This window comes from Spea bombifrons, chromosome 2 (assembly GCF_027358695.1).
Source record: "Spea bombifrons isolate aSpeBom1 chromosome 2, aSpeBom1.2.pri, whole genome shotgun sequence".
Lineage (NCBI taxonomy): Eukaryota > Metazoa > Chordata > Amphibia > Anura > Pelobatidae > Spea > Spea bombifrons.
In genome coordinates, this window is record NC_071088.1 from 122,065,456 (window position 1) to 122,080,916 (window position 15,461).

The 15,461-nt window shown below is 35.7% G+C and overlaps 1 protein-coding gene across 1 annotated transcript; it reads right to left on the bottom strand.

The window, feature by feature from the left end:
* Positions 1–4,994: 4,994 nt before the first annotated feature.
* On the bottom strand, positions 4,995–15,193 carry UFM1 (ubiquitin fold modifier 1). Its single transcript, XM_053456337.1, has 6 exons — positions 15,063–15,193; positions 11,830–11,886; positions 11,334–11,391; positions 7,813–7,852; positions 6,590–6,622; positions 4,995–5,229 (listed from the first exon to the last, which is right to left on the bottom strand). Coding segments are annotated over exons 1-6 (258 nt in total). The 5' UTR covers positions 15,065–15,193; the 3' UTR covers positions 4,995–5,161.
* Between the last annotated feature and the right edge of the window lie 268 nt (positions 15,194–15,461).

The following is a 15,461-nucleotide window of genomic DNA, read 5'->3' on the forward strand; positions in this document are numbered from 1 at the left end:
CTCAACACAACGAATTAGGGATGCACTGAAATGAAAATTCTGGACTGAAACTGACAACTCAGCATTCACGTGGACGAAACCAAAAATGAGGACCCCCCTCACCATGAAAAAACCCCACACACTTTTACTGAAAGTAACACACCAAAATTGGACAAAAAAAATCAACAATATTTTATATATATATGATTGTTAACAGCAATCACACTCATATCATGCCCAGGCATACCCAGATTCCAGCATGTACTGGCTGACTTAGCATGATAGAAGTGTGATTGCTGTTAACATTGTAATTTTTTTTGTCCAATTTTAGTGTGTTAACCACACTTAAAAGTAACACACCAATATTGTTATTGAATTGTTCTGTCCAATTTTGGTGTGTTACTTAGAGTGTTCTTTTCAGCATACGCTTCATTCATCTTCCTCCAGACATATCACTGATCTATCGGGCCAGAAGGTTCCAGTTTTGTTTCAACGTTCCACAGAACAGAATCCCAAAACTTATGTGGCTTTTCTTGTGCTTTTGAATCAGCAGTAGTGTAGGTCTTGGAGTACTTTTATGGAAATCTCCTGCATTTACTCTGCTCACTAAAGCCTTGGTGCCTGTTGCCACAAAGTCTTGCTGCAGATCGTTTGCAGTCACGCAAGAGTTTTCTCCATCTGCTTTCTCAGATATCTGGTTGCAGCGATTGATAGCTTACCTTTTCTGCCCCTCCAGGTCATGTAACCAATGTTCTCTTAACTTGCAACATACGCTTCTAACTGTGTCTTAGGGAACATTCAGTGTCTGCTCTATCTTTTTGTATCCTGCATCCTTGTTTGTGAACAGGATGATCTCCTAACTTTTTGGACCATTCTTTTGACCCATGTTTCTATCATGCAGTCTAACTTGGCACTCAATGAACCCCTGGGCAGATATTCCATGTGTTCCAGCTCAGGTTGCATTGGTTGCATCAGATGTGCTTGAGACTAATTCTGTTTTGCATATTTGTGCTGTAAGGGATTCTATTCAGGGGGCTGAATAATTGTGAGACTGGAGAATTCATGATGTTGCATCTTCAGTTGAATTTGGGGACACCACTTGAAGCATTTCCTGTGTTCCACTATTTAAAAGGTTTTTCTTTGATTTGTTCATTGTAAACAGAATAAAGTCTGTACATTTTGACAATTAACCTGATTTGCAGTGGGGTTGAATAATTTTGATTGCAACTTGTATGTATATGTGTGCTTTTACATTATTTTTCTCTCATGTTCAATTTAAATTATTTTTAACATTCCTGTTAAGCCAATTTACTGAAAAGTATTAACAAAATTCAGATGAACCATGTTCTTACCAAGGTGAACCTTGGTAAGAACATGATACTTATTTCTTTTTAGTTACTAAAATTAATTTAGACAATACTGTGTGTGGGAAATAGTGAGATATACTTTCTATATTTGATTATGCAGGATTGTATTATGCATTTATTTTAGGATAATTATGCAGGATAATTCCTATATATTCCCTAGAAATTGTTGTTGATTAAATAATTTTAAGATTCAGTCTTTGCTTGTTGCTTTATAAATTAGATATTGTATGCATGTGACATCATGGGCGAAAAACCATCAATCTTGCTGGATTGTGTGCATTTATTGGTAAACACAAGTTCTTTTTTCTTTTAAATATTTCTTTAAATTCCTTAAACACTAGTAACACAATTCCAGTAAAGTTTTAATGAAAAGATATAGCAAATGCCTTTTTTCCAGCTCCAATGCTTCCCATTTAGCATGCTGGGCGCATCCATTAATCCATGAAATATCGGACGGATCCGACCAAAGATGTGCATTTTAATCTGTGACCTTTCTCGCATGCATGGCAGCCATTTTGTTTCTGGCGCTAATATTACAATGAATGGCAGTTTACATTTTGTTTATTGGCAGAAACGTTTGTGCCCTTGACCTTTAAATCTCTTAATACTCTGATTTAAAAATTGAATTTAATAAACATGTTTAGGTGTTGTAAACTCACATGGGCCAGTTTCTGCTACTTTATCAGTATATATTTTCAATTGTAAATACTGTAATATCACATGGGCCAGTTTCTCCTACTTTATCAGTATATTTTTCAATTGTAAATACTGTAATATCCCCAGTACTTTGGTATCTGATGGTGCTATATAAATAAATGTAATGTAATCATGTAAAGGATTTATCTCACAGTGCCATAACCTAATGCCACAGATTACCACAACATTGGCACAGATTGCAAAACAGTAAGATCAACTACATTATTCATATGCACTTATCATTTGAATTTTTATGAATGCCATGTACACATTATATTATTGACAATCCAGATCTTTACAAATAGTATGTCCAATGAAGAATTTCCTTCTAACCAACACAGTATAAGCTTGAGAAAAAGGTAAAAGAGGTCACATAGAAACACAGAATTTTCCAGCAGATACGAACTATCCGGCCCATCTAGTCTTGATCTTGATAGAAGGCTGTTACATTTATCTATCACACCTCTTAGTAAAGTAAAACTTTCTCACATTACATCTAATCCTCCGACCCATTAGTTTTAGATCATGACCTCTTCTTCTAACATTTCCCCCCTTGGAAATAACCTACCTTCTGTACTTTGCTAAATTCCTTTCAGTAATTAAATGTTTGTCACATCTTCCCTCTCCATTCTTTCTTCCAAGCTATACATATTGAGTTCTCAGTCTTTCCTGATATTTTTTTCCATCAAATCACTACTGTTTTAGTAGCTTTCATGCTTTCCTCTCCAAAATGTCAATATCCTTCTTGAGATGAGATCTCCATAACTGTACACAATACTCTAGGTGACGTCTGAATAGAGAAGTAAATATTAAGCTGTGAAAAGCAATCTCCCTACCCTCTCTATGATTTCCTTACTCTCGTCAGGATACATCTTTCTGTTTTTGTATCATCTAATTTCCAATAAAAAAATTATACAATATGGTGAAAAATAGAAAAAAGCTCTTGTCACTTTTGTTTAAAAATCTTTTACTCATCAGCAAAAGCTAATGAAAAAACCTGCTAAATCTGGTAATCCTGTCCCCATGTCCTATTTGGGACATCTTTGAAGTTGGTCACTTCAATTTACCCCCATCAAGCCATATATTTTTGAAAACTAGATACCCTAGGTTATTTTTAAATGCTAGTATGTTAGTGTGCACTAGCTCTACCACTAGCCTTTGTCAAAGTTTGTGGTAATTTGTTTTCCACACAAATTGTATTTCAGGTGTAAATTTATAGCTCCTGGTATATGTCACTGTCAAGCAACACCACAGTATGTGTTTAGCAACATCTCCTCAGTACAATGATACTATGCATGGGTTTTCAGCCTATTTGCAATTCAATTTACTCCATGAAAACATATAGTTTTGAAAACTAGACACCCAAGGGTATTTCAAATGGCGGTATTTTAACTCTTTGCACGCACTAATTCAACTACCAGCGTTTGTCAGTATTTTTTTTATTATATATATATATATATATATATATATTATTTTTTTTTTACATTTTGTTGGATTGCTGGACTCCATTGACTTGCACAGTTGGATGTAGTACCTGTATTCAACCTGTAGGGGTCTGGAGAGACTCTCTTTGAAACTTGCTTATTTTTTATTGGGTGCCGCCATCTTGCAAGTGGCACTTGTGACAGTGTGACAGTGTGCCCTGGGATTTCAGGAACACCACTTAAGTTTAGTGGGGTGCAACTTGACACAGCTTTTAAGGCTGTACCAGCACATCCTAAGGGTTGCGAACGACTTAAGCATCTAGTTTGATGATTTTTCCTGATGTAAAGAGTCTGCCCTTTATTTGGTCTTAGTCTCAGCTTAAATTCTGGCTAGCTTTATGCCTAAATTTCCTTACTGTATTTAGCCCCTACCTCTTCTGCCGAGAGGCTTTACCAGCAGGTCTAGTCTACCATCTTCAAGTTCTAGACCTCCAATATGCATCTACTCTTGAAATTTTACGTCTTTTTGTGATAGAGAAAACCAATGGAAGTAATCCAAAATCAGATTAATAGGTTCATTCTGGCAATATCTAAATACCCTTTAAACTAAGAATAATTAAGATACCAATGTGCAATCAAATACCCATTTAATGAGTAAAAAATGTAGCCCAGATGTTAAAAACATTTCTATTTGTGTATTTATTGTAATGGGAAAGGCTTGAATGGCATCTTATATTACAAAGAATGCATTATACATTGCAGCAGCTCTTTTGGACAATTTGATTTACATATACACATTAACTCCGGCAAAGACCAGAAACAGACTACTTGACAACTGTCTTATGAAATGTCACTGTGGACATAGTTTCTTCTAAGAATTAGTAATTGCTCAATTTATTCTGTTAGGCTACTTTAATATGATTAAAAAATTAAAAGGCTAGCAAAAATGTTCTGCTTTGATGTGAAGGGTCTTAACTGAACAAAACTGGTCAAGATGTCTTGTTTGCTATTTGTATGTGAAATTGGCTGAACACAAGTGTTTATTTTCTTCTTGAATGAATAATGTTTTTGTTGACAAGGATGGAGGCTTAAGTTAAAGACTATGGCCCAACATAGAAAAAGATGCAGTCACACAAGCTTTAAGAACCTCAGAGGTTTCTTCATGAAGGGAGATAACATTTAAAGAAGACACCTCCTTAACTCAGAGCATATGTGACCAAGTCTTCTTTTGGGCTTATACAGCTATATACATTTTTCTCATTAGGATGATCACACAAAGTACCATAAGAGTACTTTTTTAGGTTGCATATTAAGATGATTTAGTTTAGCAATTAGCCTATATGTACAGAGTGGGAAAGAATATCAATGTTGCAGGATGAAAATCTAAAGTGGTTATAAGCCATTGTGGGAGTGATATAAGTTAAGGTGTATCTTATCTGCACTAAGGCACACCAAGTACATGCGATTAAAAGGGGCTGAAAATAGCTGTGTTTAGCTTTGAATCTGTCCAAAATTTTAGACACAGATATAATTGTAAATTATACAAATCTTTAATAGGTTGAAATTAAAGAGGCTGCATCAACAAATCCTGGACGTTAACTTAAAAACTATACTCTTGACCATGTTATAGTCCCATAATAAATATTTCCTTTAAAGCAGGTTTCCACAATTCATAAAGCAGACCCTAAGGAAACATTAGCAGCTGCCCACTCGGTCTCTTGGAATGAGTCTAAGTTCTGAACCATGTTTAAGAAAAACATTACCTATTGGAGAGAAAAAAAAGCATTTGATTAACACACGGGTTTGCACTGCAAGTTTTGATACCATTCTTCTAATTAGCAGAAGAAAAATCACAAACACATAATGATGTTTGGTTAAACAGGTTCTTCATGCAGTCAAAAATCCAACACCTGGAATCACTGGTATTGGGTCTCTGCACGTAGAAGTGGTTGAAGTAGCAATATAGATAGCAATAATACTTTGTCACCAATTTAAAGTTGGATCTCTCGCTTTCGCTAAATATTGCTTTTCAAATAGAAAGCAGAGGCTATTATGTAGTTTTAATAAATTTGGTTATGCTAAAGCTGTGACAGGAAACCTTAAATTAACATACTCTAAAGGCAACTTTGGTTCGCATTTCATTTTCATATCTTCAAAAGGTGGCTTAAAACAAGTTCCATTTACATTTCTTAAGTTGCGAAAACATAAAAAATTTCAGAATGTCAGGTTGTGTAATTAAGACAGAGTCATTCTATTGTTTGCCACAGGCAGTATAAGAAGTCAGGATGTTTGTTAAGCAGATTGGGCTAAGAAAACACATACAAATGGCTAATTTGCCTCTGTCCAAAACATCATATTACGCAAAAAACACAACTGTATTAAAGTAACAAAAAACAGCACAAGATTTTTGAAAACCTATTGTTAATCTGATCTGTAATAAAACAATTTGGTGGAAGTACCCCATTCATATTTATTGGCTTTTAAAATTGTTGTAAACTATACATAGAGATTTCACATGCTATTTCTATACTTCACATAAAAGGGTTATCTGCACACGTATAACCCTAAATAATAATTTCTCTTCAGTGTTGGAATATAGGTCTTAAAAGGTATCTGATACTTTGTAAATTCAATTATTGAGATTGTAATTGAATTACGGTGGCATTTTAATACTGTGAATGTTCATCATACAAGTCTATGACAGGTTTATTAATTACACAGCAAGAAATCTAGATTAATTGATTCATTCTTGGCAAAATTATGTCTTAGTTTTAATATGCTGCATGCAATTATTCTCTGGTTCTTGCTTAGTTGCACCCTGGTGCTGAGACTAAATATTTAATAACATCCATCAGGATGAATTATAAATTATCTAATTTCTCATCTGGTATAAACTAAAATAGTATTATACAATGATATTGTTGTTATAACAATAAAACGTTCTACATATATGCATAATTTATTAAATGGAATTGCCATGATAAAAATAGTTTACATATTGATATGTAATTAACCAAATGGTTTTCTACGAATTAAAAATTGCTACTGGTCATTACCTAACATTAATGTACAACATTTTCATAATACTTAGACTTTGAATGGAAGTTATCATGTATTACTTACCAGCTGTCTGTGCTGGATTTAAACCTATCCCATCTGTAGGATTAATAAAATAAAAAAATAAAAAATTAAACATGTGTGAAAATAAAAATTAGTGTATTTATTTAGGTAATACAACTATTTTCAAAGTTGCTATGTTACCTTTTTCTGAATTTAAATGTTTTATAACTGAATTATAACAAAGGTTAACTTTTTACTTTTTGCTTAAAGAAGGACAGTAGAGGGGACACAACCATGTATCCCCTGGGATTATTTTTAAAAAGATTAACATTTTTGTGTTCTTCTTCCACGTAATAGAATGCATATCAAAGTTCAAATATGCATTCATCATTCTTGGAACGCTATACTGCCCATTAATATGTTATGGGGAACAAAATCATGCATTGATAGGCTATTGCCATAGAAACTGGAAATACTTGTTAAACCAGTCTGTGTTTTATTAGAATAAAATCCAGAGAAAAGAATATCATAACATCTGCAGAGGTTAATTTGCTTGACATGCTAGAGAGCTGAATGAATGTTTTGTGCAATTTTACCTTCAATAATAGATAGAAGCTATAACATGTTAAGTATAAATAAGGTTTAGGTCACAAGCAGCAAATAGGTAGCTTTCTGGCTATTGCTGGACTAAGAGTAATGGACTCAATCAAAATATTGCTTTTGAAATATTAGTGCTTCTTAATTGCATTAACCCCTTCGTGACTGCTTTTATTTTTTGTACCCTTCATGAGAATGTCTGTTTTAACATTTCTACGGTGCTCGTGTTTAGCTGTCATTTTCTTCTTTCCCAAGTTATATATTGGGTTTTTTTTCAGGACAAGATGGGCTTTCTTCAGATGTCATTATTTTGATTGTATCATATACTTTACTAAAACAAAAACAAAATCGCCACCTAAGCTCTACTAAAACGGGCGTTCGCCGCCATATAGTGAATGCCGATCTCGGTGTTGCTGAATGCCTGAAAATCAAGGCATTACAGCAACACTGTTTGGGGTGAAGAAAGCGACCATAGATAGCTTTCTACACCTGGTTAAAGTTATGACGGTCCTGGCACGTGAATTGTCACTAACTGACTGTTTTTTTGACAGAGCGTCATTTGTCATCAAGGGGTTAATTATGCTTAACAACTTAACATAAACTGACTTTACAACATTTACTCAGTCACATTGTAATGTAATAGCTACCAAAACAGTACATAACCTAATAAGCACAAGGAACAGACTTACCATTTGTTATTATAGCGCTAGTTGCTGCAGGTACTTTAAACTAGAAAAAATATACAGAGATTAATGGCTGTAAATATGTTTTAAGTGATGCAAAGATTTGTACACAACTGCATTTGTGTGATTACAAGTCACATATTTCAGTTTGGAATCATTGGTAACATCTTTACAGTAAAAACTCATTTTCCCTTTCATATATCAACGATGAAACCAAGGACTGATTGAGGTCTAAGAGTTTACATCAGGAAAAATAGGCAGACTATATGGGTCAAATGTTCTTTTCTGCAGTCAAATACTATGCTTCTGTGTAGGCCCAAAAGAACAGGAACCTCTTCTCAATCGTAATAATGAGTGTTAAAGGGACACTCCAGCTGATCACATCTCCCTGCACATGATATATTCACATCCAATCAACTCAAGAGCTGGCTCGGGTGAGCACTGTGTGTGGGGAACTGTTCAGACCCAAGTTCGCTTGCGTGGAAAACACTGCAGTTTCAGACTTGCAGTGGAACACACTCTCTGAAATCAATGGGAGCCCCCTCTGTGCATTTGCATGGGGGTCTCATTAAACCTAGGGGACCTTTTGAGTGAGCGTGGGAGCTGGCTAGTGGTGAACATGTGCACTGCTGTCCAGGAGATGCAGAGTGACGCAGATCAGCATCAGAAAAGCAAAATGTTCGTACGTAGTCAGGCTTTTGTAACCAAAAACTAAGAGTTACAAAGTCTAAAAACTAAGCAATATTCCAAGATTCCAAGTACTGCCGAGTGTCCAAACCGTCACTGCAAGCTCCGCCATATTGCCCCAAGTTCAAGTTAGGGCAAATTGACGTCCTTTGCCCGGGATTGGAGGATCAGTAGAGGATGTCACTTCAAGCGATAGATTGAAGATTGAAGAGAGAAGAGAAGACAAAAGATATAAGAAGTGGATGCAGAAGTGGACAGCAGAGAAGGTAGGGAAACATTTAGAGAGCATGAGAGAGAGTGAATGTGGACCCACAACTTTTGGACAAATTCTGAGGTTTTTGCTTTGTTTTCATCTGATTCATGGGGGGGGGTCGTCAGGCCCTCTTTTGGTGGCTTTTTGTTTGAATCGCCGAATTTACCAAAAATCTGTAAATTAGCAATTTGTACGAAATCGGAATGCACAAGTCGAATATATACATACATATTAATTTTGCAATATAAAATAATACGTTTTTATTGGACTAACCAGCTTTCGGGAGTATAAACCTCCCTTTCTCAAGTCAAAAGCAATACTTTTTCCCCCTTCAATTTACACTACTGGACTAACATGGCTTTCTCGAGCTACATACATACCATATATCTAGATAAATTTAGATTTCCGGTTATAAATTCTTAAGGTTCTAAACTGTTCAAGAGAACAATTCACACATACAATACCTAAAACATGATTGCATAGGTAGAGTTTGTGGAACACTATAACTTGCTCTACTATGGGTCATCCTGCAGAGTTAGATCTTCATCAGAAATAAAAGCAACCATGTTTTCAACATTATTTTCTCTGTAAAAGGCAAATAATAAAAGCTAGCTACAAACAGCCCTATTTTTCAGGGTAAAATATAATTTTTTCTGATTAACGCAGTGATCTTTGTTGATGCATGTCCGTTGTTGACTCTTGTGGTTCCTGCTTTTTGAAAAGAGGAGCTGTCAAGAAGATTGCTAATCACTTTGTCATGGCAATAGCCTTGGAACATTTATTAAATCGCTGGCCTGCTTGGGGATAGCTAGCGGAGAGATGCTGGCAGACAATTCATTCCTGCACACTTGGCTGGTCATTTCACATTTGCTGCCTTTGAGTGGGATTCATTAATATCACATTGTTGCTTCATGCTTTAGGCACGGAGCACTACCTCAGATCCAATAAACAAGAACAAAAGGAGAAAACAATGTGCTTTTTCTAAAGCACTACTTCTGTTAATCCAGGGTTTATATAAAACACAGGACATGGAGAATGTTTAAAAGCCTTTTTTATATAAACTCCTTTTTCAAGAAGCAGAAAATACTTAAATAAAAGCCATGAATTACAATATATAAGTGACTAGAAAATTACTGAGTTTTGTAATAGGATGCTGTGAAGGCTTCCTAAATGTAACTACTGCTGTGTAGACTTTGAGTGTTTTATGATGATCCGTCGCTTAAGTGGCTTTTAAACACAGATGATGTGTTCACCGTTACTGTTAGACTTGTACATGTGGACCAAAAACAATTTGGTCCACTGGCAATTTTTTTGTTTCGTTTTTGGTCCATTTGTTCTCAAATAACAAATTTTGTTTTCTGCCCTTTGGGTATGGATGAAATTCAAAAGGCTTATTTATATCACTCACCCTCAGTCTCTCTCAGTGTTTCCTCACCTTCTCCACCAACTGCGTCCATGTCCCTGTCTCCTTTTCCGAAGCTTCACTTCTTCTCTTGCCTCCTCTTGTTCATCTTTCATCGTCCGCTTGTCCCTATTATCAGTTCTGTTAACCAGGTCTCCCGGAGTGATTGGAGGAACGAGGGAGAAGCTGTCCCCATGGCTTTGCCCCTTTTGCAGAAGTACTCCAAGAAGCCAGAATAATGCAGATGGATTTGTGGAGAAAGAGAGGTGAAGAAATGCTTCTCTTTTTTCCGCTAATCTATCTGCAATAGTCTGGCCTCTTGGAGTACTTCTGCAAACCGGCAGGGCTTCGGTGCACCCCACAAAGACAGCCTATCCCCTTTGAGGATGAGAGGGTATGCACAGAGGCTCCGCCCTTTTGCAGAAGTGCTCCAGGAGCCCTGTTTAACTCAGCTGTTACCGGGGAGAACCAGATGAAAAAAGGGGCAAGATAGCTTTGGAAAAAGAGGCAGGGACTGTGGTAAGGAGAAAGGAGAAAGAGAGAGACTACATGAAGAAATAAAAATAATAGGCATTGTTACTAAAGTAAATAAGCACTGTATTGTTTTCTGCTATATTTCTAGATTTATGTGGTCTGCATATTTTCACACAGATCACCACTTGTGAATAGTTATATCATTTTTTTTTTAAAATCTTAAATATGAGGTTTAAGAAATACAAATTATATGCCAAGAGATGTAATTTGAGTATCAGGAGACTAAAGCAGCAAATGTTGACACAACAAATTATTAAACGGAAACAGGAGTTAAAAGGTGGTTACAATTATACATTAAGATGAAAGCTTAGGAAGGAGTCTCTTTGGGAGATGTGTCACTATCACAATAAATGTTGCTAAGGAAACGTGCTTCTTCACTGACATTTTAATCAGCTGAAAGAAAAAAATGCAAATTGAATATGGGGGGGGGCTACATTTACAGCCAATATCATTCCTTTTTTGCCGAATGCTTTTTTTGAAAAAGCTTTAAATAATATCTCAACATAGAATTTGACGGCAGGTAATAACCCATTCAGCACATCCACCCTGCCTACTTTAAATAATAAAACATCTTCTGCTTAAAAAAAAAAAAGAGTAGAGTCGCTTTCCAGGCTACTAAAATATTAATGTTTTATGGGAATGACTACTTACTTCTTCTGCAGCAAACTTTAACACTGCTGTGAAGGGTGTATTTTCAGGAACACTTAATCTAAACACAGACAAGCAAAACCACATTTAAAAACACAAATAAGAATAAGTAATACAAAATGTTACAATGTTGACAAGGACACAAACTACAACATGTGTTTATATATAAATACATATATAAAGACATTAAAAAGCATACATCGAATGTTAAATAATATTTATAGTTTGATTTTTTCAGCTAGTGGATTTTGTATAAAGCAAATTATAAAACATTGACCTATTAATTAAACTTTATGTGACGATGTACTCTTGCTTCTACTTGACAGAAACGTTACACTAAATAGAAAATTCAGAAATCTCATCAAATTCAATCTGCAGTTAGTGGCATTTTTATGAAGAATATCTAAAAGCGATCAATGAAACAGATAATACTAATAAATCTTTAAAAAGTCTCAAAATAAAACCATTTCAAATATTTTTACATGGAAAAAGGACTTACACTTTGAAAGGAAGCCGGGGGTCTGAAGTTAGTGTAATTTTGAATGTTACCTTTGACCTATGATAAAAAAAAGAAGAAAATATTATGATGCTTGTGTTGCATTGGTGTAAGCTTTCTAAAGGAACGAGAAAATAAAACATAAATGTCGACCTGAAAAGGTCCTTATATCTATTAAAATATGGAAAATTAAAACTATACTACAATGTACAGAGAGAAGTCAGCTGGGGAGAATAGTTATACACTCCTAATTTGGTTTAGGGTAGAGAGATCATACCAAGGGGCTTAATGGAAAGCCATCCAACACCCTACAATTTAAATCATTGCTCCTGCTTAGCTGTAAAATAATTTCTCAACATCTGATGGACTGCAGTAATGAACGTTTCTTTAGAGACAGACTCTGGCCAATGCAAGCAATGTTTCACTTAGCAGCTGCACTGGTGCCGAGACCTCGTGTTTACATGCTCCCAGTGCATTTCGCACATGCCTAGGTTCTGTAATGAACAAAAAAAAGGCTGAGCATTGAAACACAAATGCAAGAGCCCAGGCCAGTTCTTTCACGCCTTTTTAGTTGAAAACCTTATAAACAGCTTCTTCTTTACCTAGGGAAACCCATATTGTTTTTCCAAGATAAACCAATCCTGTGCATTTCTTTACATGACAAGGGCAAAAATGCAAAACAAACCCCCCCCCATTATTTGCACATGTATGCAAAGCCAAAATAGTGTTACTGCTATAGGAGAGGCTTGGCTGGTCTTGTTGTAAGTATCTAATTATCTTATTTAGAACCAGTCCTTAAACCTTTAAGGACCCTATGGACATTTTATTATATATATACAAAAAAAGTGTCATGATGACTTATTTGACATAACGGTACATCCTGTAGTTGTTGCATTGGAGAGTGGATCAGGCCTTTAGAGGACAGTCTGGATTCTCCCTAGCATGGCTGGTTCCATGCTAACAGATTAATATAACAGTATGATTTTCCGCAGCACTGTGCAATGGGTAAACATGTAATGGCGCTTGGACTTAAGAGCACTCCCTATCACCTGCAAAAAAATGCTGCCATCCCCAGATGTGCTCACTAGAGAGGAGACCCTCTCCCCAGAACATAATGGGATTTCTGATGACCGTCCTGCAGTGCCCATCTTAATGTGATCAGCTGGAGATCAGAGAAGAAGAAGGAACAAATGTTCTCTCGCTGAATCTAATACTACTAAAAATTAAAATAATAATCAGTCCCCAGTGATGTTAGCATACCATCATCTATAAAAAATAAAAAACTTGAAAAAAAATGCCCAAATTTGTAAACCCCCTACTAGAAATTATCAGAAAAAAACAAAACCCTTTGCTGTCTTCAATCTATAAATAATAAAACTGTTTTATGTAAGTTACAATTTTGGCCCTCCATATGTGTGGCATATTACTGTACTCAAAAGATGCTGCTTAAATGTTTTATTCATATTTCCCCCAGTTTTTGTTATATTTATATATAATACAAATTATGAGTGAAAGGTTAAAACCAAAATCTTGATCTTAAAAACAATATATAATTTGTGTGGGTAAACCAAACACAAAAAGAGAATTATGGTTAAATAAACATGGTTAAAATTGCAGAAAAAAACCTTGTGTCTTTAGGGTATGAAAGGTCATGAAAGTGTTAAAGTGCTCCTCGGTTGATGTGTATTATCATATCACCCTTCACATCTCAACAGAATGGAAAGAAATTGCAATCAAAAGATCCATTCTTACCTTCCACCACTTTCACAGCACTGAGTACTGGCATAAAGGTAAATAAGGAGGCATTTTAACAGGGAGAAAAAAACGCAGAGACTAAAACTAAAAAAAGGGATTGTTGCTGTTACAGGTTTGAAAAAACCTAATTAATTAAGATTACCTATAGCTTAAGGTTTTAGTTTGTCAATCAATTAGTCAGCCAGTATAATTCATATATATATATAGGTGTTTCAGTCACACCTAAAAAATGTACAGTATAGGCAGCATCTCCAGAGACAAACACTGGATGTAGAGTGGGTTGCATGCAAAAGCTCAATGATGTTAAACATGGCCTAGGATGTCATCCTCGCTACAAACCAGGTAGGAACCAGAACTGCCGAGGATGCCGATGCCAAGAGAACGCTACCTACTGTAAAGTTTGGTGGCTGAGGGATAATGGTTTGCGGCTGTTGGCTCCAATGACAGGTAATGTTAATACTATGGCATACAGACATTTTGGACAATGCTATGCTTCCAACTTTGTGGGATCAGTTTGGGGAAGGTTCTTTTCTATTCCAGCATGACTGTGCCCCAGTGCAAAGCAAGGTCCATTATGACATTAGCACACTGACCTCAACCTCATTGAACACATTGGGGTTAAATTGGAATGCCATTGGTGCCGCAGGCCTTCTAGACCAACATCAATGTCTGACTTCACTAACGATCCTTTGTCAGAATGGGCACGTATTCCCATAGACACGCTCCAAAATCTTGTATAAAGCCTTCCCAGGAGAGTAGAGGCGGTTTTAACACGGAACGCCACATTAACGCTCATTCGTTTGAAACAGAATGTCCAACAAGCTCATATAGAGTAATGGTCAGATGTCCATATACCTTTGGTCATATAGCGTACCATTACAAAGCCTACGTGAACCGATAACTTTCCTGAGATAAAGAAGCTTATAGTAGTATGAGACACTTTATGTATAGATATGTTAAGTGTAGCTTTATATATATATATGTGTGTGTGTTTGAAGGTTTAATTATAATTACCTCAACTGATATGGCTAAAGAAAAAAAAAAAACAAAACAAAAAAAAAAACAAAGCCTATTTTTCTGACATCACTAAAAAAAAGTTAGAGTCCATGTAAAAGGGACAGACATATGAATACAAAAAAAACTTTAACATTGTTTTATTAACGTGCATGGTTACATTTTATATATATATATATATATATATATTCACATACACTTGTAATCTTTTACGCGATCCACAAAGTACTTTTTGTATTTTTATTTTTTTTTCAAAAACAAGCACTGTGTGAAAACTGCATTTAATAGGTTAATACACACATGCAATTGTGACACGTAATTTAATATCATGCGGATGTTCAGATTCACTGACCAGATCCATATAGTAATTTGATCGCTTAACAGGCTACTGGGATAACCGACTGCGTTATTAATTCCCAAATGCCCAACAAATTAAATGGCTTTATCTTTAGCGACACAACACTTACATTATTTCTCGGGATTTATGTACCAATTCCACAGAAACACTTCCCAATCCCTATAACAGGAAGAAACAGCCACACCGGGCACGCTACGTCACCAGAGGCTAGAAGGACAGCTCGGAAAAGCTGTCCTAAACAATGCCTGTCACAAAGAGCGAATAAAATATAGAAACACATAAAAATATGCAGTGAACACATAACAATAAAAACTCATGGTCTCTATAAAACAATATACTTATTATGACATAAAATCTGCTAACACTAGTCTAGAATAAAGAACAACATTTCTGTTAAGGCGGCTTAGACAGGTCATCAATACACGGCTTGCCGAGAGAAACGTGTCTATTGGACGAGCTCTCTGATTGGATCGTCAGGATTCAGAGATACTAAGCGTCATTTCTTCTT